Source organism: Haliaeetus albicilla, chromosome 5, assembly GCF_947461875.1.
Source record: "Haliaeetus albicilla chromosome 5, bHalAlb1.1, whole genome shotgun sequence".
Classification (NCBI taxonomy): domain Eukaryota; kingdom Metazoa; phylum Chordata; class Aves; order Accipitriformes; family Accipitridae; genus Haliaeetus; species Haliaeetus albicilla.
In genome coordinates, this window is record NC_091487.1 from 49999272 (window position 1) to 50026134 (window position 26863).

General features: G+C 40.4%; 1 protein-coding gene across 2 annotated transcripts in view; it reads right to left on the reverse strand.

The window, feature by feature from the left end:
* Positions 1 to 1522: 1522 nt before the first annotated feature.
* The window catches only part of CD44 (CD44 molecule (IN blood group)), a 64012-nt gene continuing 38671 nt past the window's right edge, over positions 1523 to 26863 (reverse strand). The window contains exons 10-22 of one of the 2 annotated variants that reach the window (XM_069784703.1): positions 25709 to 25813; positions 23495 to 23674; positions 21554 to 21712; positions 20156 to 20341; positions 19073 to 19258; positions 18402 to 18587; positions 16415 to 16669; positions 15332 to 15517; positions 14625 to 14846; positions 13578 to 13763; positions 10146 to 10268; positions 8657 to 8735; positions 1523 to 5134 (exon numbers count right to left, since the gene is read on the reverse strand). In XM_069784703.1, coding sequence (XP_069640804.1) covers positions 4918 to 5134; positions 8657 to 8735; positions 10146 to 10268; positions 13578 to 13763; positions 14625 to 14846; positions 15332 to 15517; positions 16415 to 16669; positions 18402 to 18587; positions 19073 to 19258; positions 20156 to 20341; positions 21554 to 21712; positions 23495 to 23674; positions 25709 to 25813 — 2270 coding nt within the window. In that variant the 3' untranslated portion in view covers positions 1523 to 4917. Of the gene's footprint in view, positions 5135 to 8656; positions 8736 to 10145; positions 10269 to 13577; positions 13764 to 14624; positions 14847 to 15331; positions 15518 to 16378; positions 16670 to 18365; positions 18588 to 19072; positions 19259 to 20119; positions 20342 to 21553; positions 21713 to 23494; positions 23675 to 25708; positions 25814 to 26863 lie in introns of both variants that reach the window. The other variant, XM_069784704.1, reaches the window with a different exon arrangement.

The following is a 26863-nucleotide window of genomic DNA, read 5'->3' on the forward strand; positions in this document are numbered from 1 at the left end:
TGACATTCACATCAGCAGTCAACAAACAGATTTGTGTGGCAGAGAATGTATGAAAATGGGCTTCATCCATCCAATTGTTCGTCCAAAACCCTTTTACCTGTGGAGTAAGAAGTTTTTATAAAAAGTTTGAGACCCCTTGAAGCTGTTGCTCAGGCAAAACCTTTCTAATGCTTGCTGGAACCATCCAGACAAAATTGAAAGAAGGCTGTGTTTAAAGTGTGTGTATAGCTTTCACTGCTTCTGCTTTACTTGCACGTTAACAATAATCGGCTCCTTTGCGGTCAGGAGGGCTTCTTTGATGATGGATTTGCTTCTTCAATTTCAACTTTTCAAAAAGCTGTGCAGCAGCACATCTAACCTATGTGAAGATCTGTGTAAGTCTGGTACTTTAAAAACAGGAAGATGAGCAAGAAGAGAAATGTTCTTGAAATCTTGCTCTTGCTAACCTTACTCCAAATGGGCGAGACAGGGATGACAAAAAGTACAGTCTCTGTTACTCATCTTTGCTAAATTTGCACTTTGCCTGTCATTTCTCATCGTCACAGCTGCTTGCTCTCAGCATGGTGTTGGTGGATGCCACATGCAGCATGGCATAGTAATAACGAGAAATAAGCTACCAGGGGAAAAATATTCAAAATCAGTTTGCAAATGCGGTGGTTAATGTAGAGGGTGACCTGGAGGTGGGGGGTTCACAGGAAAAGGCCAATTTTTTTTCCTTCTCAGAGCTGTGATATGTTCAAGTGCCAAAATCCTGGGGGTGTTGAAGGGACTTTCCCAGGAGTAGCACAGAAATTTCACTCTCCCTTTACTTCCTCTCCCAGTGACCATGTCCTCCCTCCGTCCCTAATCCCCCAGAGCTCCCACCCCCAAAACACCTTTGCACAATTCTTGCTCCCCATAAGGAACAAGAGTTTTGTCACCCACTCCCACACAGCTGGAACTGCACCCCAAGGAACAGTGCAGCGCTTTTCCTGCCACCTTTTTGTCCTTCTCCCCTCCACAGAGGAAAACTAGTCAGTACCTGTGGTTACCAAAAGGGCTTGTATTTGACTAATCAAATCTCTTGCAACCAGAGGAGCCAGAACCTTGAATTGTTTAATAAGGCTAAGAAATAATTATTAGCTAATGGCCTAATATAGCATAAAATAAACCCATTAACTGCTGGCTTACAAAACATCCTGGTGTCTGTGTATGCTGAGGCAGAACACAGTTGTCAGAGGATTTAATTTCTTTCCTTCATCTACAGAAAGAGTAATTGGGACCAGCCCTAACCAGGATGATACACTGACCTCTATCCCTGCACAGCATTGTTTCTGTGTGCTGAAGAAACACTTGGTAATTGTCTCCTAATAATATTCCAGGCAACATGCTTCAAAACTACTTAGTACAGAGGCTGTTGTTGTTGACGACAAAGGACACACAAAAGACATCCCTATCATGGGAAAAACATTGGGCAGCAGTATAATTTTGGAACTGATGTTGTAGAAAGGGTTGAACAACACATCCACGCAGGTAGACATGATGGCCACATATCCTTTCTCTGCTTTAATCAAATACTCATTGTAAGATCTTCAAGAAAATACAGGTGAAACAATCACCTTGGATTGTTTGATGAAAATATTACATTCTCATAAAACATACAATCCCTCTTTTAAATATGCTTACTCCTTTAGACAGTATTTCCATGAGACATGTGGTCTGGATTACATTTATTTAAAACTGTTGAAGGCAAAGGAATAACACAAGCTGATCACGGGGTCTGTTCTAGGTCCAGCATGGTCTCCTCAGCATTTTTGGGAGAGATCCTCATTCTTCCCAGGCACCAAGGGTAGACCAAGACCCAACTGGTCTTGTCAGCACCCTGAGGGAAGAGCCAGATATTGCTGGGCGCTGCGCTCTCGCAAGTGCCATTGGTTCAGCGAGCCAGGAATAGTCATCAAGATCTTACTGGGCTGATCTTAAACTGGACCGACTTGTCTGCTTCTAGGGGGAAGCTGAGTTAATAGCTAACTCCCAGAGCACCTGGGGAGCCTATGGGAGGCTGGCAGAGCAGGCAAGGTCACACAGCATTCAGCTGAACCTGGCTTAGAGTTTGCAAGCAGAAAAAATGACCCCTGGGTCACCAGTACTAAAAACGACCCTCCTGCTGAATACTTCTCTCCCGCTGATAATGCCAGTCTTACTTTTTATCCTCGATGTGGAATCAAGTTTATTTTTGGAAGCTTATTTTACAGTTCAATGTCTTTTTAGCAATACTATTTCTAGTTACAATTTAGAGATGATATTTTCTTTCCTTCTGATTAATCTGTTAAATAAATATGCAAAGATATCAAGTGCTCTATATAAAAAAATACATACACACAACAAACAACCCCTCAAATAATAAAACCAAGATTAATAAAAATATGTACGATATTACACATATGAAATGGCCATCTAGTTCTGAAACTATAATGAAACTTAATTACACATGAATCACGTGAAATAATCTAAAAAGAATCAGCATATATAAAATAATGGCATTGCCTCTGTAAAGAGAACTTGAGCATCTCCCTATTTAAAAATATAAAAAGAAGCCAACCAGTGTTGTCTGTGCATTTATAGCTACTGAACATCAGATAAATTAGGAAGGAGTTTGTGGATTTCTCCATTAAACATCTGAATAGGAAGATGAATAACATGCCCCAGTGTTTTTCTTTTTTTTAAAGAAAAATTTAGCTTTCAAGAGAATGAAATAGCTCCTTTTGATTGAGACCTATCAACTAGGATTTAAAGAGAGGAATAATTCTTACTCTGGATCTCCATACTTAGTGAAATGAGTACATAACACCAGTTTAAACACAGCCTTCAACAGATCATTTTGATTTATAATGACAAATAGAAAAGCTTGCTTAAAAACATTACAGGAATTAAACAAAAATCAATGCACAGAGTCAACAGATTTCCTACTGCACAGTTCAGTATTATAATACATGAAAGGACTGAGACGTTTGACAGTGGACCACAAGTACTGATAGTGTAAATCACCTTGACCCCATTCGCTTCAGCTTGCTTGAACACCTTTGGACCACAAGCTGTGTGACTGTTCATAGGTGAAACACACTGACCTACATAAAGTCAGGAAACATCCTATGCGTACTTTAAAATCACACCTCATCTTGGGACCTTTTGCCCAGGCGTAAATTGCTCCTGAAGAGATCTGCCTGCAGATACCAGGGCACTGAGCAACTCAGTAGAACACATGGGAAACTGCTGGAGGGCTGTGACTGAGAAATATAATCAATAGTCTTGTGCTTTATGTTCCAGTAAAGATCAGTACTAGCTAATGTTAGTATTTAGCCAGCTGAATACTCGTCCTCCAGATTGCTTCAGATGGAGAACATAAAATAACATGCTTTAGCAGAATGGTTTCAAAGACAGGTGCTATGGTCGGTGAACAGAACACTCAACCCTGCTGCAGGATGTTCCCCATCCCACAGCTGACAGACCACTGGTTGCAATTACCTTAGATTGTTTTTACTTGCATTTTCTTGAGGCAGCCCAGTTAGAAGTTTTCATTCTCCCTCCATTCCAATACACTTTCTTAAAAATGGCACAGACCACCGGTAGTAAATAATTTTCTTTCTGATAATTCATATCAATATAATGCACAGCATCATAGCTTAATACAAATACTTTACGTAAGAGACACATAAGCACAAAACAAAAGCATATAACAATGCGGCTGCAGCTACTTTACTATATTACATGGCTGGGAGAGTTTCCTTTAATTTTCTTCAATCTTTTCTGTAGAATTTGAACTTCTGGTACCAATTAGCAAGCAACGTTTCTTTTGTATTTTTAAAAAGCAGAGGGAAAACCGTGGCTGAAATAAATAGAATCCAGAGGAAGTGAGCAAGATCATAGAAGGGCAACTGTTAAAAAATCAGCAAAGTGGTGTAACATAATAGTTATAGGGGAAACAAGTTTTACTAGGCTCAGCATCTCCTAAGTGAAATGGAGCAGAAGATAGAGACCTATTCGTCAGGAATAAAATACTGTCGTCTTCCCTAATAATCTCAAATTGCTTGATTTGTGCATGTGTGATAGAGCTGGAGTCATTCTGTTTTAGTCATTATCCTAACAGACTCATTGAAAACATGCACAAACTATGACCAATGAAGGAGGGAGGGGGAAGAGCAATGAACAACTCAAAAACTCAAGGATAACTGTACAGATTGTTAGGATAATAAAGTATAGAAGTTTATTATGTATCACCTCGTTTTCATCTCTTTATTCCCCCTCCCAAGAAGATTTGCTGTATGCCCATAGACATTTAAAAATAGAGATAAATAAATTTTGTCCTTCTGGGTTTCCGTCATTGCAGACCAAGCCATAAATCATTATGGTGGTTTATACTGGCAGACTCCGAATGCACCTACTGCTCTTCCTGATTGGAAGGCGTTTCTGAAGGATTCTGGTGTTTTAGATATTGCATAGGAGGTCTTTTTGGTTTAAACTTGATTTTTTGCTCTTGACATTTGTTCCTCACTTACTCTTGTACCATTGGCAAGTTTAGTACCTTAAATGCCTGTGAGATAGAGTGACTGGATACTTCTGTAAGTCCACACAGTGAAGACCCTCCATCTGGGGAACAATGATGTAAACTTGCATCCCTCCTGACACCCAGGACACAGTGAGTGTCCTCTGTGTAGGAACTGGGAACTGAAAACATTATGCAACTCTTGGGGGCTTATTTCAGAAAGCGAATGTCAATTTTGTAACTCAGACATCGTTTTAAAGTGATTAAAAATGAATAAAACTTATGTTTAATTATGTTCAAAAGACATCAGTAGCACAGTGCATCTATGAATTCCTGTCCAAGTTCCATGTGATTTTGATTTCCCCAGCTCTGATCTACTTGGCATCTTGGTACCGTTACACTCCACTCTTCATGTCAAGCTCCTGATGATTCTGTGTTTCATTAACAGTCAGGAATTCGTCACATGGTCCTGTTTGGTCATTTGACTGTTCTTTATGAACCAAGTGCACCATTTCTTGTGATTTGCTGGCATCTCCATTTAATCCACTTGTCTTCCTATCCTCCACTGCCCCTTTGCCATTGTTAATCACTAACTTTTTCTTCTGCCCACATCTAGAAAGAAATGAAAAGAACATAATTACTATGACTGGAGACTAACAGAAATAAGAAAAAAACTGAAAGTCAATATTTAGAAAAAGGTGCTTGGAAATGAAACTTGTGCCTGCCAGTGCAGACTTATATGATGCAAAGTGTAAAGTTTCTCCATATTGCATATTTTATTTTTGAAAGCATCCACCATTATATGCATAAAATTTGGCAGGAGCTCACTTAATCGATTTATGTCTGTTGTTACTACAGATAGGAATAACATTCATTACTGAAAGCTAGAAAAGATTTTCTAACATTTGGATATATCCACATTAATGAACTTTGTATGTATTCCACTATAAGGACAGGGTCATTCTAAATCCAGACTTGAGACCACATATTTGAAAATGCTCAAGTTCTTGAGAAAGCAGAAAATTTGGATCAAGCTCTCACTTCATTATACAAGATAACTTTCTCTTTCTTTGTATTAGCTTGTCAGGCCTGGAAGCCTGCCAACAGCAAGGAAATACAGATAACTACTCTTGCTGCTATCAACAGCATAGTTTCTTACGATATTAAAGTAGGAAATAGCTACTGTGCTTTTAAAGTTACACTCATTGCAGTGCTGCCCAATAAACTCTGCATGTAGCTCTGAATGAACACACACACACACACACACACACACTTTTAAAAAGTCACCAGTCCAAAACTGATGCATGCTGGTCAATGTGGGTTGGGTATTCTTCAGGGTAGTAAGAAGTACTAGTTACACAGCTGTCAGATTTGCCCCAGACCATGAAGATGGTTCTCTGGCTACACAGTGCTGAACATCCTACTTGTCCTTCAACAGTCTTGTGTAAACAGAATATACAAAGCACAGCTCTCTTAAGAGGGATAATGTCTCTGTGAAGTTATACTTTAAAGTGCTTTCTTCTTAAATGAAGCATATTTTGCCCAAATGACTACTTTGGCAGTTCAATTATACCATTATCCTTCTGAAATATTATTTTTTTCATGCTTACTGACCGATAGATGAGGGTTATTTTACCTGAAGTAGGTCAGTTCACTGTGCTAATGTTACATACACCCTGGGGAATGATTCCTGCTCTGCAGCCATGAAATGCCGAAAGAGGCCAGCGAGGAGCTGTGGAGCTCCACAGCCTCTCCAAAGAGCAGCTCAGAGTGTCTTTCCTGACGTGATGGTCAGGCTGGGCAGCCTCCTCTGTTGGGACCTGGAAGGAGATCCTAACACTTTTTACAACAGGCACCAGCCAGAGGCAGTCTTCATTGCAACAGGAGAAATAACTAACTAAATAGGACCACACTGAACCTTGGCCATCTTGGGTTTTGGTTTAGACAACTTATGACAACACCAATTTAAAAAAAAAAAAAAAAAAAAAGAAATGCTCTAGCCAAGCAATTTGCTATTTACTGAGGAGGCCTAATTTCTTGTTTGAAATGCTTGCCATATGGATCTCCTAACTAGAAAGGCTAAATTTATTGATTTCTGAATCAGGGAAGTTAACTAGTTTGAAACTAAGGCCTATGCTGCTTTAGGCTTTTTGAGACAACCCGAATGAGACTGAAACTAGAGATGCTTCAGTTAGCATTCATTTAAAAAATGGTGTAAACGACAGCATTACACAAATAAAACCACAGATCGTTCCCACTTTTTAAATAAACGAATGCTTGAAACGTTCCCAACTTACTGCTCAGCTAACACTGAAATGCTCAACCCTCCTTTCTCTGGTATCCAGTTTTCTCATAGCACTGCTGCAGTGTTAGTTTCAGATTAGTTGGCATTCACATGCGGTATGCTGACTGCACAGCAACTACCTCTCTATGAATTTTCAGTGTATTAGCACTTATCAGAATAGATGAAGAAAGGATTCTTGACTTACTCATGTTATCATTTGCATCCTGCTAAAGTGAAAGAAAAAATTCCACTTGTTTCAAGCATACCAGAGTACGTCCGGGCTTCAAAAAGTTTTCGTCACAGTGATGAACACATATTGCTAGGGTCTAATCCATGCATTCGTACACATACATGCACCCACATGCACTTTGTCTCTTTGCAACTCACTCCCAGCTGCATAGAAGCTCCACGTAAAAGGTACGTTTTCCATTAACAGTACCTAGACCATAATTTACAGCTCTGAGATTGTTTCATTTCTTGTCAGATGCAATCTATAATTAGCCATAGGGGCCCTGTTTGTCTGTTCCTATGGTGACTCTGGGTTAAGAGGAAGGAAACAATGACAGTCTAAACTTTTAAAGGCATAACAGAGTAACATAGAAATCAATAAGCCGTGCCATTCAGGCTGTGTAACTCCAGAATCACTTCACAGAAAGTAAGTTGTGGAGTTTTCTGTCTCAACATATGCTTGATAGCTTTCTTATTTCAACAGGTCTCTAATAATAGTCAGAGAAGCACTGATATTGTGGATACAGTCGTAGGGCAAACATGTCAGGTGGCATCTCACCACTGACTTCAGCAAAACTGCGTCAGTTTACTATCTGACAATTTGGCGTTTAGTTTGCCCCGGTTTGTCTCATAGGAGCCTTCCGCGTTATGGGCAGGGACTGCCTGGGTTGCTCCCTCACCACGGTGGCAGTGCTTTATTCTAGCACCCATGTCATGGTTTGGAGGACCTTGACACTATTTCACATAAGCATTAACATGTGCTTTCCTGCAACCAGCAGACTAGGAATAAATTGCTCACTGCTTCCTGAACAAAAACCACCACATGTTATATGGTTACTCTGATAAAAAAAGTTCAAACTGAACATTCAAGTAGAAAACAGTTATTCCATTAAAGGGTTCAACTTTAACATTCAAGTGGTAAAAAGCTGTTTAAGACAATTGAGAAGTAACCTCAGAACAGCCCCCAGAGAAAAGAAAGAGTTAAGAACTTTACAGCCTATCCTTTAGGCTAGAGTGTTTTCAAATTTCCTGGCTAACTTTGCACAGATCACTGCAAGTTTCTATTCCTCAGCTTCGTCATCTGTAAAGCGGAGCAAATACAGCTATTGAGTGCTCTGATAGCAGAGTTAAAATATATCCCTGCTAGCTGTGATCCTGCCTTTTGTTTGGAAGGAACAAATTAATCCTGTGACAGCAATCGTCTAATACACAGACAACACTGTTAATCATGGAGGATTATATGCAGCTCATCCTGTGGTTACTACTGTCTGTGTCCATCTCATGTAATTTTTACTCTGGCTGGACAGGATTTTCCTATTAATAAGTAATAGGTAGAGAATAATTAATTCTCTGTGATCTATATAGAGTTGATTTCCACCTACAAGTAAGACCAAAGGGTTTACACAGCTACTGACTTCACGCGGTTCCACATGAGCGTGAAGGCTGATGTGTGACCCGTGCAGGACACGGAGACCTGGGCTCTCACACCCCAAGTCACAGAGCTTGGCAGAGGAAGGTCTTTCCTGGGTTCTGCTACTCGGCTCTTCCACGAAGCTCTGAAGCTTCTCAATGAAGGAAACAGCAAGGCAGTGTGTTTTGAAAAAGTAAAGGGGCCACCTTACCTTCTCCGACTGTTAACAGCAATGCACACTGCAAGAATCAATGCAAGTGCCACAAGAGCGGCAACTATGATCAGCCATTCTGTGGGGAGAGGGAAGGGAGGGGAGGAGAGCGTGTTAGCGTATCGCTTGTAGTTTTGCCATTTCATAGAACTGCAAGAACAAAAGCTCTTTTACATTCTTTAAACTGCCAGACTGTTTTCCCTAGCTTACAGGAATGTTTGTTTGTTCTACAAAGTGCTTGTGCACAAATTGAATACATTTTCACCATTCAGGCCAACTCAGATGAAATACCCCGTTACTGTTAGCACCTATGAGCACTGTACTTTGGTGGACATTACTCCAAGAGCAAAAGAAAAGGCTTAGCAATGATACACCTGCAATCCCAGGCACAAAAGCAGGATGACTTTCAGGTAGACTGAAATGTTCATTTTTTCATTTAAAACCTTATTTTAAGGGGTATTTGGGGGGCAAACTCTAAAAAAAAACCAAAAACAAACTACAAAACTGGAAGGGACCCTAAGAGGTCGTATCAGCTACATTTCACTCCAGTGAGACAGGGTCAATAAGGAGACGGCTGAGGGTGTTGCATTTGCTCTTAACGTTTTTAGTAAACAAGATTTCACAACCTTCCCAGTAGCCTATTCTTTATGCTGTACTAACATTATAGACAGAGATCCTCTCCTAAGAGCTAACTCCTTTGTTTGTTTGAAACAAGTCTCCCTTGTTTAACAAGTCTCCTACATTTCATTTGAAACAAATTACTTCTTCTAATTAGTTAATTATTATTACTTATGGTGAAAAACTGATAAGCATTCTTTTTGTTGCATACTATTCTCATATCTCCCATTAGTTTTCTCTGAAAATGATGAGTTCTTCAAAAGCTGCTTCAAAGGTTACCTTTCCAAAATTTTCTTTGTGCTCTTCTTTGTTTTTTTTCTCTGTGATTAATGCAATGCCTTGAACTGAATGCAGAGCTTCAGCTCTGGACTTGGTAGGCCTAAGTAGAGTGGGATAATTTTTAAAATGAAATGTTTTAAAAATGACTTTACTGTTAATAAATCCCAGAATATATTTGCATTCTTTTGCAGTTGTATCATGGTGTTGGCTTCTTTCTGTTCCGTTTTAATCTGCAAGCCCTATTCTGGAACACTTGCCTCAGCTATTACTTTCACCAAACATTCTCATGGATATGATAATTTGCATATATCTTTACTGAATTTTGCCTGATGTCATATCAATTTATAAAGCTTATTTGGATGTTAATCCCATTCTACAAATGCATGATTTCTCTCATCTTGATATTGCTGGAGAATTATAAGAGTTATAGTATGCTCCATTTTTCAGACTACTAGTGAAAATGCTGAGTATTATCTGATTCAGAATAAAGCGTGGACAACTGTACTTGACCTACATTTTAATCTCTTGCTTCAGTTCATATTAATACAACTCTGTGCTTAAATTGTTAAAACATTTGACTTCAAAAACCTACCTGGTACCTGGGCTGACCTTGGTTGTGAAACTATTTTTGTTGTTGTGGTCTCTCCAGGAAAAGTAGTATATTCGTAATGTCCCTTGTGTGGTCCTTGATTACCATATATACTGGAGGTAGATCCTAAAGAACAAAACTATCTGTTAGGCCAAATATGCTTAGTGAATATTTATCAGCGACGTACAAAGACTATGACTTTCACAGTTAAAAAACCATGTTCTGGAAAGATCATGCTGAGGTCATTGAAAAGTATTTATACTGAAAACTCTTACATAGATTATAGTCATCATACTCATCCGAACTATGGCTAGTTTTAGTATTTTGAATAACAAAACTCACAGTTTTCCCCTCTTGTCTTTCTCATATGGTTCAGTTTTGATTATGCTATGTTTTTGTGAACCAAAATGCAGTTATAATTGCCTAGAAATTTTGTGGCGAAAATATGAAGATGTGAATGGTGGCAACTTTCTGAAGAGGCCTTTGTCATACAAGTCAAACACCGTGTCTGTACCATGGGGAAAAGAGAGTGAGAAAAGAAGAGAGAGAAAAAAAAACACCCACAACTTTACTTTTTTATTTAAACCTAAAATGACCAATACAGAGATATTTTGAAACTTTTAATTTTATTCCTACTCAGGATAAAACTGACTTTCTAAAACTAATGCTTTCATAAAACAGAAGGATAGTTCTCTGAATTGTTTTAAATTGATAGCTATGTATAGAGTGGGACTTTATTTTTCCAAATAGAAAAAAATGCTCTCTGTAATCTTAGAAGTGGATCCCCTGGTTCTTCTTAATAAGTTGTGTAATTCGGTTCTAAGACGGTATTAGATCTTAAATCAAAATGCATACTTCCAGTCTCAAGTATTTGCTATGCTGGCCATACCGCTTAACTTTTATGCAATTACATTTCTGGCTCATGCTGTTGCCATATGGGTATCCCAAGTCTAAAATTATCAGCAGACTACAGATATAGTGATTTCATTTGGGACTACTACTTGATGAGCACTACAAAAAAGATATTACAGATCTCCACCTCTCTGAATTCTTCCAGACTCTGATAGAGCAAATTAAGCACTTACTCTAATCAGCTGTAAAGTTCTTTTTCTTTTTCTTTAATACACACTGCAACTCATTTCTACCCAGCACTTCTGATCTCATTTCCTAATAGCAGCTGGTAAGTACAAAACTGAGAAGCACGTTTTTTCCCCCTCTGTTAAGCTTATCCAGCAAGTAGTTCATGAATCTTCCAGATGTTTTCATTCTTTTTATTAACAAGAAACTTACTGCCTGGTGAGTTGTTTTGTGCTACCTCACCACAAAGGACAGAGCACTAATTCAGCAACTAAGGGTCCTGATCCAAGAAAGCTGACCAAGAGGAACATACTCACTTGTCTACTCCACATCTCAGCAGATTATTTTTTTTAAGGTGCTTTATATCATCCTGAGAAATGCCAGAGCTTTTCCACCACAAAGCCCCTTATAAAGGCACTCAGACATTTATTAAAATTAGTGCACTTAGAGAACTGCTACATTCACCCTTCCCCTCCCCTGAACACTGAGAAGATGACACAGGATTCAGTTATGTCCCCTGCTGTTCTGGCTTGCAAGTGGCAGGGAGGGATCCTCAAAAGCTCTCTACATTTCATTTTGATGACATAGTAGATTTTTTTCTTTTTGACAGTTATTTTTTGTGTTCCTTCAGTGGACTGATTTGTTACTCCGTGGACACTTGGGCAACAAATCAGTCATTAGTGTGATGTAAGACCACAGCTTAAACATTTCTGTAGAGAAAAAGCAAGTGAAAGAAAGCAGTATAGTACATCAAGCCATTTGTTTGTTCAGAGAAAGCCTTTAACTATAGTCTGCCAATACATTCATGAATCTTTTCCATTCCATTACGGCTATATAGGGCAACATTACAAATGAACCCTTCAATAAATAAACTTTTTTATGATGATGGTAGTGTCCTAGTAGTTCCCTTGTATTGTGTTTATATAAAGCACCAAGAGAAAATAAATGAAAAAAGGAAGAGTTTGGGGAATATGGCCTTATAAGCCTTTGCCAGGGCACTGACAATGCAAAGATTTGACACAGACATTCACCTTGAAAATGATCTTCAAACCAGTTCTTACAGGTTTTATGTGCTCAAAACAAAAAGGTAACAAACATGTTTTCATAGTGTGTAATGTCTTCACATAAAGTTAAGGAGGCAGCTTGGATTAATTAAGTGAACAGTGCAGTGAAATTCAAGAAATTAGTTTGTTTTAGTAGGAAACCATTATTAAAAAAAGATTTATCTTTCCAATAAAATTCTATCAAATACATATTTTGCATTTACATTGCTGTGCTTATGTTAAAATACTATAACTCAGGCAATTTTGATAGGGTTGATTTTACTGGGTTTATATAAATTCTGGGAAAAAAAAAGTAGGCCAAATTCTACCTGACAACGTATGAATTAACATTAATTCATTAATTACTAACAGAATTATCTTTAAGGTTTTTGCTGTATAATACTATAAAAATATAGGTACATATTCTTGCTTATGTGCAAAGAACGTCCACAGAGCATTGGCCAAAATCTACACTGGGATGGTTCCACTAACTTCCAAGAAAGTACATGAAAATAGTATTTGGATTAGTGTGCATGAGAAGTAGCATTTGGAAAAAACCTTACTGTTAGAATGGTTATTTGTATGGAAACTGCATTTGGGAATAAGGAAAAGTCCTTTCATTTCCCATACTACTAGCATGTGACCACACACACACAAAAAGAAACACTATATGTAGTGTAATAAGTAAACACTGTTACTGTTAACTGCAGCAACTCTATCAGAAGAATAAACCTTTGGGAAAAAAAAAAAGAAGTTGTTCACAAATTAAATGTCAGTTACAACCCAGTAACATACCTATAATTAATCACTGGCAAGATAACAACAGTAAACACACCAAGAAAAAAAAGGTTTCATGGAGAATTACCTTTCTTTTGATACATATTCAACTAGAGGGAATACAGGTGGAAGAAAAAGTGACACACAGTTAAGTGTTACATAGCTATCATTTGTGCCCAGCAAAAAAGAAAGACAAAATGCTATCACCTATGTATGGGCATGAGGAGAAAGTTTACACTTGTTCACTTTAATAGTTGAGTTACCATATACAGATAACAGAATATTAGAAAAAGTTATTTTCAAAACACTATTTTCAGTGTTTTAGCAAATGTCCCCTGCTTTGCACAGGAAGAGAGTCACTTTAACGACATATTATAAGCAGGTCATAAAAAAAAAAAACAAACCAAACCAAAAAGGAAATAATAATATGACAATAATTTACATTTATGCTTAGTACACATTTTTGGATGATTGCTGTTGTCCGAAATAATAACTGACCAATGGATAAATGAAAATGCTCTCAATTTGTAGTTCTTACTAGTAGGAAGAGGGGTCTGCAATCGGTTAAGATGATCTTCCGTGTCTGGAAAAACTCCCGGTATCCAGTCGACGTGGGAACCGCCTGTGGCGTTTGCTCGTTCGCTTTCAGTCGCAGGCGGAGTGCCGGGTGCCGGCGGCTCCTTGGTTGCTGTCTCTCGGTTAACATCACCCACGGACTCTGTGACTGCCATGACGATGGCATGATCAGCTTTAAAGGTGAGCACGCACAAAACCACCACCCACGTTATCGCCCTCTTTCCCGTACCACGGCAAGCCCGAAAGCATGTCCATCTTCCTCAACCATAGCACAGAAGGAGAGCAGACATGAAGGCCTCCCCTTCTTCCTCCACACTGTCACTGGCTTCTGAGAGACCTGTAAGCACCACATACATGCTCACCCTGTTGGAGGGAGACCTTGGCTCCATGTGCAGAGCCCAGTGACAGATGGAGAGGGAAGACCTTCAGAGGAAGAGACCGCAGAAGCAGCAACCTGACCCTGTAACTCAGGAGCGAGCGGCCATGCTGCCGCCAGGCCCGTGGCGGTCTTGCCTGGCAATCCACTGGTGAGGGCGACTGAGGAACTGAAGGCAGAATTTGTGGGACGTAATTCTTCTAGGATTGCCCTGCCCTCACCACCGGGACAGCACTCCCCGGCGATGGTGCTGCTGCTGAGTCACAGGAGCAAGCCATCTGATCAACCCACCAGAGCACCTCCACCACACCGATCATGGTGCCAAAGCGAATCGAGCCTGATCCCACTGACGCGCAAGAAAGGAAGATGCGGCCGGCGACGCAGAATCACCCAAGTGCGTGTCTTGCAGAGCAGTCAGGAGGCCGCCCAGAAACATGCTTCAGCAAAGGACAGAAAACGCCAAGTGTACCAGCAAGGAGGCCCTCGTGCCTTGTCCAGAAGGTAATTCTATCAACAGCACAGATCCCACCACAGATTTTTGCACTGCAATTCCACACCGAGAACGTAGAACCCCAAGGTGAGGAGGACAGGGAAAGGAGTCGATTTCAGAAGAAATAATGTCTCATTTCGCACCAGGCATGAGAAATGAGTATGATCCATTATTCTTACTGGTACCCATCAGAGAAGAGTCATCATCAGCTTTGTTCGAACTAGCCGTCGTCCTGTGGTGGACATGCTCCTCAGGGGCATCTGTGGGACGTGCGATGCCTTCAGTGCCCCATCCTGGTTCATGATCTGAAGGGAGAGGTGGCCGAGTTGGGTCTTCGTGGTGGGCACCGTCAGGAGAGGCAACAGCTGTTATCATGATGATTTAATTGGCTGTTACTTCCATGTGGGTGCTGCCTTGCCCCTCCCATTTCCACCACGCTCAAGTCTCCTGTTCACCTGAAACAACTGGTACCCTTTTCTCACCACAAAAGGGGAAGAGAAGGGAGACCTTCTGTCCTCCCGTACATCATCACTGCTCTCTCTATTGATCAGACATTTTCATGTGCTGTTCTCATCCACTTTTTTACTTAATCCAAAAGATTCCCAAGGACAGTGGACACAGGGAAAGGAGATAGACACAGCTGTCAGGAGAATTCCCTGACTTGCGTCTCAGGCTGACCACAGAACCTCAGCTTCAGGGACACTGTCAAGTCCTGCTACAGCGCGTTTTACATTACAGATATTAGTACTGATGGTTAAGAACCCTTTCTACAGGCACTGATCCTCCTTTTTTGCTCTAGACTCTGAGGGGTGACAAGTTACAGAAAATGCTCTCAATTTGTAGTTCTTACTAGTAGGAAGAGGGGTCTGCAATCGGTTAAGATGATCTTCCGTGTCTGGAAAAACTCCCGGTATCCAGTCGACGTGGGAACCGCCTGTGGCGTTTGCTCGTTCGCTTTCAGTCGCAGGCGGAGTGCCGGGTGCCGGCGGCTCCTTGGTTGCTGTCTCTCGGTTAACATCACCCACGGACTCTGTGACTGCCATGACGATGGCATGATCAGCTTTAAAGGTGAGCACGCACAAAACCACCACCCACGTTATCGCCCTCTTTCCCGTACCACGGCAAGCCCGAAAGCATGTCCATCTTCCTCAACCATAGCACAGAAGGAGAGCAGACATGAAGGCCTCCCCTTCTTCCTCCACACTGTCACTGGCTTCTGAGAGACCTGTAAGCACCACATACATGCTCACCCTGTTGGAGGGAGACCTTGGCTCCATGTGCAGAGCCCAGTGACAGATGGAGAGGGAAGACCTTCAGAGGAAGAGACCGCAGAAGCAGCAACCTGACCCTGTAACTCAGGAGCGAGCGGCCATGCTGCCGCCAGGCCCGTGGCGGCCTTGCCTGGCAATCCACTGGTGAGGGCGACTGAGGAACTGAAGGCAGAATTTGTGGGACGTAATTCTTCTAGGATTGCCCTGCCCTCACCACCGGGACAGCACTCCCCGGCGATGGTGCTGCTGCTGAGTCACAGGAGCAAGCCATCTGATCAACCCACCAGAGCACCTCCACCACACCGATCATGGTGCCAAAGCGAATCGAGCCTGATCCCACTGACGCGCAAGAAAGGAAGATGCGGCCGGCGACGCAGAATCACCCAAGTGCGTGTCTTGCAGAGCAGTCAGGAGGCCGCCCAGAAACATGCTTCAGCAAAGGACAGAAAACGCCAAGTGTACCAGCAAGGAGGCCCTCGTGCCTTGTCCAGAAGGTAATTCTATCAACAGCACAGATCCCACCACAGATTTTTGCACTGCAATTCCACACCGAGAACGTAGAACCCCAAGGTGAGGAGGACAGGGAAAGGAGTCGATTTCAGAAGAAATAATGTCTCATTTCGCACCAGGCATGAGAAATGAGTATGATCCATTATTCTTACTGGTACCCATCAGAGAAGAGTCATCATCAGCTTTGTTCGAACTAGCCGTCGTCCTGTGGTGGACATGCTCCTCAGGGGCATCTGTGGGACGTGCGATGCCTTCAGTGCCCCATCCTGGTTCATGATCTGAAGGGAGAGGCGGCCGAGTTGGGTCTTCGTGGTGGGCACCGTCAGGAGAGGCAACAGCAGTTACCACGATGCGAGGTGCCCACAGTTCCTGGGTTGTATCTTCTGGTTTCAGAACATCAGTGGAGACTGTGATTGTTGTGATTATTGCTAAGTTAACTTCAAAGACATTTACAAACCCCACCTCATGTATTATTCCCTCTATTCTATTTAACAAGCTCTACTTTTTTCTTTTCTAGCCTATGTAGAATATACAGCGAGAAAAAAAAAATACAATCAAACAAGATCTTCTCTATATGTCACATTATTTTTGGTTTGTCTGTTCCTTCACTAATACTCTATTGATCACTTAAGTAGTTGCCCATTCATTTCCTAAATTTCAGTGTGGATTAAAGCACAGAAAGACTTTCCAAAGAGAAGGTAGCAACCACTTAGACCTGACTATTTAGGACTGACAATACCATCACATTTTAAAATGTCTTTTTAAGTTTATTTAGGTATCTCTCTTTTTCCATGAGATGATCATAAGAATGTGTGCTGGTCTCCCAAGAGAAGAATTTAAAATTAATTCAAATGGAAAATTAAGGAATTCAATTATTTAATGAACATCCTTCACACATCATTCTGGCAGTGCTATGGCTGCTGCTGATGCAAAAGCGTAAGGATGTCACAAAAGCATGCTAAGAAATAGGCATAGCTTAACTAAATGCACTTTCAGAATTTCCAAGTGCTCCAAATTACTAACTGAATAATAAAGGTTAATATTAATTCAAAATTACACCACCAAAAATTAACAACACTAAGCAAAAGGAGAAACCTAAAGATGCATTTCCAAACAACAGTAGCCTAAAGTGTTAGTTTTGAAAATACCTAGTAATCACTATTTAGAAGGGAGAAAAAAAAATCTATTTTCAGAATAAAATTAGTATAAGAATTCTTGTTGTTAGATAGGAATAAGATTAGAATTACTTGATTGAAAACATTTGAATGAATTACAGAATCGTGCTTGGGTTTCGTATTTGCAATTGATCTGTCAAATCACATAAAGCTTAACAAGCTGAGAACAATGAACTGTGACGTTCTACAGGATCCCTTCCATATTTAGAAAACAGGAGTAGGCAGTAGAGAAAAGAACTGCATTTTAATCCACACAATCGTTGGTATTCATAGCTCTTTGGCAAATCTTAAGTGTTGCGGATTCAATAATCCTGATGAAAATGGATTTTGAAGAAGAAAAGGGAAAGCATAAATGCTAATTTTTCCTTAGAATTTTTTTCTAAATGCAAGAAAGATGCAAAAAGTTCCAAAGCACTATGATGTCATAAAAATCCATTATTAAACAATAAAAATATTAGAATTAAAAACCCAATACTTTGATTGGGGATAATATCAATTGGATAATATGCAGAGTTTAGGAATCAAAGTTAGAACCTTGCAGAACTAAATGAACAAACTGCACTAAGTTACTTCAAATTTTACAGTAATAAGAGAATCTATGGCAATGCCAAGACTAGGAAAGATCAGACATGAAAAACTATTTTTAAGTCTATGATTCATTTACACCACCCGCCAACCCTGCAAAGAAATTGCTTTCTCAGTATCACCATCTATTAGAAAGAAAGCAGAGAAAAGCTGGGGGATGTAAGAAACAGGGAACCCAGGGTAAAATTATCCTTAACAGACAGCAATTCTTGTTGGGATGTTCACATGCAGCAAAATCATAAATATGTCTGCACTGCAATTCCACACCGAGAACGTAGAACCCCAAGGTGAGGAGGACAGGGAAAGGAGTCGATTTCAGAAGAAATAATGTCTCATTTCGCACCAGGCATGAGAAATGAGTATGATCCATTATTCTTACTGGTACCCATCAGAGAAGAGTCATCATCAGCTTTGTTCGAACTAGCCGTCGTCCTGTGGTGGACATGCTCCTCAGGGGCATCTGTGGGACGTGCGATGCCTTCAGTGCCCCATCCTGGTTCATGATCTGAAGGGAGAGGTGGCCGAGTTGGGTCTTCGTGGTGGGCACCGTCAGGAGAGGCAACAGCTGTTATCATGATGATTTAATTGGCTGTTACTTCCATGTGGGTGCTGCCTTGCCCCTCCCATTTCCACCACGCTCAAGTCTCCTGTTCACCTGAAACAACTGGTACCCTTTTCTCACCACAAAAGGGGAAGAGAAGGGAGACCTTCTGTCCTCCCGTACATCATCACTGCTCTCTCTATTGATCAGACATTTTCATGTGCTGTTCTCATCCACTTTTTTACTTAATCCAAAAGATTCCCAAGGACAGTGGACACAGGGAAAGGAGATAGACACAGCTGTCAGGAGAATTCCCTGACTTGCGTCTCAGGCTGACCACAGAACCTCAGCTTCAGGGACACTGTCAAGTCCTGCTACAGCGCGTTTTACATTACAGATATTAGTACTGATGGTTAAGAACCCTTTCTACAGGCACTGATCCTCCTTTTTTGCTCTAGACTCTGAGGGGTGACAAGTTACAGAAAATGCTCTCAATTTGTAGTTCTTACTAGTAGGAAGAGGGGTCTGCAATCGGTTAAGATGATCTTCCGTGTCTGGAAAAACTCCCGGTATCCAGTCGACGTGGGAACCGCCTGTGGCGTTTGCTCGTTCGCTTTCAGTCGCAGGCGGAGTGCCGGGTGCCGGCGGCTCCTTGGTTGCTGTCTCTCGGTTAACATCACCCACGGACTCTGTGACTGCCATGACGATGGCATGATCAGCTTTAAAGGTGAGCACGCACAAAACCACCACCCACGTTATCGCCCTCTTTCCCGTACCACGGCAAGCCCGAAAGCATGTCCATCTTCCTCAACCATAGCACAGAAGGAGAGCAGACATGAAGGCCTCCCCTTCTTCCTCCACACTGTCACTGGCTTCTGAGAGACCTGTAAGCACCACATACATGCTCACCCTGTTGGAGGGAGACCTTGGCTCCATGTGCAGAGCCCAGTGACAGATGGAGAGGGAAGACCTTCAGAGGAAGAGACCGCAGAAGCAGCAACCTGACCCTGTAACTCAGGAGCGAGCGGCCATGCTGCCGCCAGGCCCGTGGCGGTCTTGCCTGGCAATCCACTGGTGAGGGCGACTGAGGAACTGAAGGCAGAATTTGTGGGACGTAATTCTTCTAGGATTGCCCTGCCCTCACCACCGGGACAGCACTCCCCGGCGATGGTGCTGCTGCTGAGTCACAGGAGCAAGCCATCTGATCAACCCACCAGAGCACCTCCACCACACCGATCATGGTGCCAAAGCGAATCGAGCCTGATCCCACTGACGCGCAAGAAAGGAAGATGCGGCCGGCGACGCAGAATCACCCAAGTGCGTGTCTTGCAGAGCAGTCAGGAGGCCGCCCAGAAACATGCTTCAGCAAAGGACAGAAAACGCCAAGTGTACCAGCAAGGAGGCCCTCGTGCCTTGTCCAGAAGGTAATTCTATCAACAGCACAGATCCCACCACAGATTTTTGCACTGCAATTCCACACCGAGAACGTAGAACCCCAAGGTGAGGAGGACAGGGAAAGGAGTCGATTTCAGAAGAAATAATGTCTCATTTCGCACCAGGCATGAGAAATGAGTATGATCCATTATTCTTACTGGTACCCATCAGAGAAGAGTCATCATCAGCTTTGTTCGAACTAGCCGTCGTCCTGTGGTGGACATGCTCCTCAGGGGCATCTGTGGGACGTGCGATGCCTTCAGTGCCCCATCCTGGTTCATGATCTGAAGGGAGAGGTGGCCGAGTTGGGTCTTCGTGGTGGGCACCGTCAGGAGAGGCAACAGCTGTTATCATGATGATTTAATTGGCTGTTACTTCCATGTGGGTGCTGCCTTGCCCCTCCCATTTCCACCACGCTCAAGTCTCCTGTTCACCTGAAACAACTGGTACCCTTTTCTCACCACAAAAGGGGAAGAGAAGGGAGACCTTCTGTCCTCCCGTACATCATCACTGCTCTCTCTATTGATCAGACATTTTCATGTGCTGTTCTCATCCACTTTTTTACTTAATCCAAAAGATTCCCAAGGACAGTGGACACAGGGAAAGGAGATAGACACAGCTGTCAGGAGAATTCCCTGACTTGCGTCTCAGGCTGACCACAGAACCTCAGCTTCAGGGACACTGTCAAGTCCTGCTACAGCGCGTTTTACATTACAGATATTAGTACTGACAGTTAAGAACCCTTTCTACAGGCACTGATCCTCCTTTTTTGCTCTAGACTCTGAGGGGTGACAAGTTACAGAAAATGGTTGTAATTCCTTGTTCTGTCCATGGTAGTCATAAGCCTAGGTTTCCTCCTAGAATCAGCTTCACAATTTGGCATTGCTGAAGGAGTTTACCTATTAGAATTACTTTGTGGTATCATGTTTACTGAGCCCACCACCCACACTGTTCTTCTCTGTCTTATATGCAGAGTAGACTTTATGTTTTTTATTCTAATTAGATCATAAAGAAGAAAAGGAACCAGGCTTTTCTGTTTATTTTCATTGTCATTAGCTTTCTGTTATCATAACCTAAGCTGTCCTGCTTTTTCAGAATGGCTGGCTAATGCTGTATAATGGCAGAAGCAATGAAACAGAAGAGATACCATCAGAGGAACACAGGAACCATAATAGAAATTTAACTAGTTTTCACAAAATCAAAAATAGGTTCTGAGCATTTTCTGTTTAAGAAAGGATTAAAATTACCTTTCCTCTTATTTCAGGAATAAGTCATGTGTTTCTCATATCATGTTTTTAGAATGTTATTTTGATGGTATAAATGGTAGAGGTGTTGGTAAGTAAAAAATAAATGTTTTACACAGAGCTAAAATTGGAAACTTCCATCTCATCACCATCCAGGCCAAGCACAGAGAAAATTAATCAATCCATAATTTATATCGATGTCTTAAAGAGATCAGTAAGTTATTCCTCTCTACAACTTCATGCAATATCTTTCCAAGATAGGCTGAGAGACATAAGTGATTAAATATACTTGATTGATATTATTACTAGTACCTGTAGCGGAAGACTCTTTTTCATGATTATTCTCTCTGGAAGGAATAATTCTATCCATTATAGCACGTTGTGTGTAATCCTCTCCCTTGTCCCAATCTGGATACACCAATGGGTCTTGCGCTGAGTCATTCTGTTTGGCCCCATGGTTGGAGGCCATAGCTGTTATGATGATGGTGAAGTAATTATGAACTCACTATATAAAGATCCGTTTCTCATATTATTCTCCTCTTCGGTTCTTGTCTCTATGACAGGCCTTGCTCACATGTCTACTACATTTAATGGCAAAGAGAAGTAAAGCAGATTTGCTTCTCATTCTGGTTTATGTTTAGAAAAGCTGCCTACTGTCACCAATAGAATTAACTCCTTCCTCAAACTGAGCATAAGCTTTTCAGATTCAAGATAGCACCTTGTTTTTCAAAAGTATTTCCCCAAATTATGCTGTTGACTTTGTATTGGTTGAATATCAAACCAATATCCACCAATGCAGAATTAAGAACAACAAAGGCAGAAATAACTGCAAGAATATGACCCATCAGTAAGAGTTTAATCACAGAATTTGAGTGTATTGACTATCCAGTTCTCCCCCCTCAAAATTTCACTGTTTTATTAGTTGCAGCATCCCCAGGAAAATAGACAAAGAAGTCTGACAGAGGGGAAGGCTAGCACATGCTGCAGATTTGTGAATGGTGCACACAATAAGTAAGACACCATTCAACTGGAGAATATTTGATATTGCAGTTATTTAGAAAAACATGATATTGTCCATATCAACCAATCTGTAGCTTTTATTAGACAGTCACAGTGAAAAAGTACCCAAAACTTCTAAGTAGCATAAACCTTCTTAACCCCCTCAAACCAGTTACAAAAAACCCAAGAAACTTGCCAGTGTGTTAAAATTTTAATTGCAACTGGGCCAAGTTATATTGTTCTAGTAGTGTAGTATAGTATAGTATTTATATATATTAGTTATACATTGTACTGCATCACCAGATTTTTAAAGGATGTTGATGAAACACCAGGGGTTGATATCTTAAAGGAATGTGGGCTTAGGGACAGCTGTAGCAGTGAGCTACACAAAACTTTTGCTAATAAGATTACATATAGTTGAAGGAATAGATCCACATTATACAGCATCTCAAATAATGGTTATCATATGCTTGTCTTCAGTGGCCGTATTTGATCATCTGCAAGAGCAGATGATGACAGTGTTAAATTCACTGTTGGCAGTGCTCAGTATACCACATCAGTCAATAACTAGTAAACTTAGTACACTCACAGGAACAGAAACTAATATATGTGAATTTTCAGTTACTAGCTTTATAGTACAATTTGATCTTTTACGTCTCAATTACTTCAACTAATGGAAGAGAAAAGCCTCTCTTTTATTCTACACTATACTTTGCTTTCTTCCCTTCATCACCAGTGTCATCTTGTCATAGTTCAAAAGTGGGGTGAGTAGATATTTTAGACAAAAGCTTTTAGATATTAATGCCATATTAACAAAAACTGAAAAAAACCCCAGATTCAATAATGACTTGCAAGAGGGGAGTGAACACAGCTCCTGGATAAGTGAAAAATACAACAGACATTATTATTTTTCCATTTAAGGATTCACTGTTTCCTACAGATAAAACCCTGGCAGATAGCCTGTTAAAGCCTTGTGACTGCATGACACAAAACAAAACATAGGAGACAGTTACTGAATTAATCTACTACACGTCTTGACACGCAACCCAAATAGGAGAGAAAACAAACCTCCAGGAACAGGTCTGAAGAACAGAATAATTTTAAAAAAATATATAATATAACATCAGAATTGCTCAGGTTTATTCACAGAACCTCCGTTATGGCCTCAGAATGGAAAATTGTTAGTAAAAAAATCCTAAAACTAAATCTTTAGTAAACCCTGATAATTTACTAAAATGTGACCTGTAATATTACCTGTATGAGAAGATTCCTTTTCAATATCATTTTCACTTGCAACAGTAAATTCGTGTTGTTCAGTACTCCCTGTGGTATTTGCAGGATTTTGCTCTTGACTTATCCATCCAGAATGAACACTGTGTAATAGCGGATGTTGGGTTGGTCCTTGATGTTTTTCATTTTCACTTGTAACTAGTGCTGATAAGATGATGATTGAATCAATAATGATCGAAACACCCAACACCAGTCATATTCTCATCTTCATGGTCTACAGAGCAAGAGTGCTTGGCTTTTGTGTTTTGGCTTTTTGTTTTCATTGTTACATTTGATGTGAAATGAAAGATGAAAGAAGACGAAAGTCCCTTGGAAACCCTATCACACAAAAGCATCACAAGGATCGGAAGAAGATTTAAGTGTGCTAGAAAGTATCCAAATGACCAATCGCAAAGAAAAGCTATAGGAGAAGCAGTGGAAGAACACATCGAAACAACAGCTTGCATCCCTACTTCACATTTATTAATACTAACTTAACTGTTGAGTCTGTATTCTGGGGTTTTGAAAGTGAAAAAGATGGTGAACTTTCTCTTTTGAGTTAGTATCTCAACTAGACAATTACAAGGCTGGCTCCAAGGAAATTGTCCTTTCTTCTGGGACTGGATGAATGAAATAGGGAGGTTCATATATTCAAAGTTGAAAAGTATACTTGTTTTGAACTCAGTAATAATTAAAGCTTTTTCTGACAAAATAAATTTTTTGCTCACTCTTTAATTTGCTGTTGTTTACATAGCAGAAGATGCAGTCAGAAATCACCTGAAGTACCACCACCATAAGAGATTTTCTAATGAATATTAAAAGGCTTAGAAAAGATACACCAGGAAAAAAAGGAATATCTATAACACTAAGATGAGCATTAGAACTCAGTTTGAAATATATTTGCCTTAGGTATCAAATGTTTCCATGAATGTTATGTTAAAGGTAAAGCAAAGGTCCTTAATCAGAGTGTGCAAAGAATAAGCTAGATCTGTTACATATGCCATAAGTTACCAGCTAGAGAAACCTATGATATTTCCCCAAAAGAGCAAAACTGGAGGAATATTTATCTTCACATCCAGGCAATGAATTGTTCATACAGAGAGCACTCATGCAAATGTAATTCATTATTTTTGTAATGAAACCCATTACATATAGATTATCTTGTAAATAAAAGTTAAAATTAACTAATGTATGAATACAACTGATCTAACAATACTTCAGAACTAAAAGAAAGTTATCACAAAAATTATTTCTGGGTGATTATAGTACCTGTTCTCATGCCAATTGTATAAACTTTCACTGTTCAAAATGACAGGTATCTAGCTATTGAAGGCAGATCATATAAAACCAAAGAAAAACCACAGGATGTAGAAAATGCTTGTTTTTACAGAGGGATAAGAAGGCTTTCCACAAGTCCCAGTGAAATGTATTTCTTTTCAGTACAATCTAATTTTATGCAATCACAAGGCTGGCCCCCAATCCAGCTGTATATAGCTGTGTCTCCAGCTACTCAGTTTTGCACCTCTCCTTAACAGGGTAAAGCTGTGCATTATAGCCAAAACATCCTGAAAATGAAGCTCATATCCAGCTATGCTTTTCAAAAAATTTTAACTGGAAACTATTTAGGTACACAACAAAAATAGCTGGAGAATACAGTCTGTGAGCCTTTGCCTACAGAGGTTTTTAGGCTTGAAGAACATGAGCACACTTTCAGTATCTCAGTTGGCTACTGGCAGTAACATTGGTAGCAAAATGTTCACATTCATCTGGAGGTAGTATATTGTCCTTTGTAGCACAGTTTCATGTATTTGAATCACTAGCTCCCTTTTTTGACTTTTCAGATTTCACAATAGAAATTTTGAAGTGGAAAAAAGGCAATTTTTTTTCTCACCAAGGTGGGTCACCAAATGTTACAATCTACTCAGTTTTATTACACTACTGGCAGTACAAGTTTAAAAAACCCAGAGACGTGAGGAAAAGTGGCAAGTAATGAAGATTAGATGCAAGAGGTAGACTTGGAACGACAGATGGATATTATAGATGCCAACTCTGAGGGCTCTAGTACAAATAATACAAAGGTATTGTACTGAACTGAGGCTAATGGTATGGGAATTACAACCAGCTGTGCCAAAACAGTGTTATACTTCACTGAATTATGTCACAAATCTCAATATTATCTGAAATGCTTAATTGCTTTACCCCTGCTGGCAGAGCTAGGATACTGCTCCTCTTCATCCATATACGCGGGGTTCTGATGACTGTGTGTGGAGATTTCCAGAAGTGTTTCATGTTGCAAGTCCACAGCTGTTAGGACAATGGAGGATTCAATGCTGACCATGCTCTACATCTGCCACTATTACTCTACTGTTAGTGTGTGCCATAGAGGTGATGGAAAATGGAAATTCATGCATAGCTTAACTGTAGTCTCTCTACTCTTCTTATCAAATTCCTTTACTTCAACCCAGTTGTTCTTTTCTTTGCATTGGACAGATGCAAAGTGTCCCAAGAAGAATGGGAAAAACAAGCAATAGAAGAATGATGTATAGCAGAAGTAGCACAAAACCATTACAGCAGTTACAGACATTTAAACTCAAGTTTGAAGAATAATGCTGCACCTAAAGAATATGGTAGATGTCTGCGTACATGTAAAACATGCTTTCTAAGTACTCAGATTCATGCTAGAATATCCACCACCAAGCTTAAAAGCTATGGTCAGCAAAAAAACGAACGCACCTTGACAGCCACCGAAGCCAATATTAGTCAATAAAGTTATAATACAATTGAACAGATAAAATAAAACTTCCACAAGAGTCTATGATCAGAGACTGTATACATGCACCCATGGAGCATGCAGATACCACTAGGTCATTAAAGGTAGTTGGAATGCAATATGCCATGTGGAATAAGTGACCAATGAAGAACCTCAAAGATAAAGACATTAACACCAGAAATACCCAAAACTTAGGCAAAAGAATAAAAAATCCCAAAGCAAGATGACTTGCTCATTTTGTATTTTCTTCTAAACGTGAAGATCCTAATATGTGGTGGTTTTCTGGTATTGAGACAAAATTATTTTAGATATGGATTACATTTTAGTTAAAAAAGAGCTATCAGATGATCACTGTAGAAATATTCCTGTCAGGAAAATAAGTCTGTGTATTAAAATATCTTAGTTGTGGTATTGGATCATGCTTAAACATCTGAGGTCACAAAACAAATGAGATGATGTCAGAACAGTGCATGGGAAGAGTGTGGAAGGTAGCAAATATGAGACCATTTTGTTAACGCTTCCCAATGAAAAGGGCACTTGTGGTTTAGCCTCCCCAAATTGTGCCTGAACATATTCCACAGGCA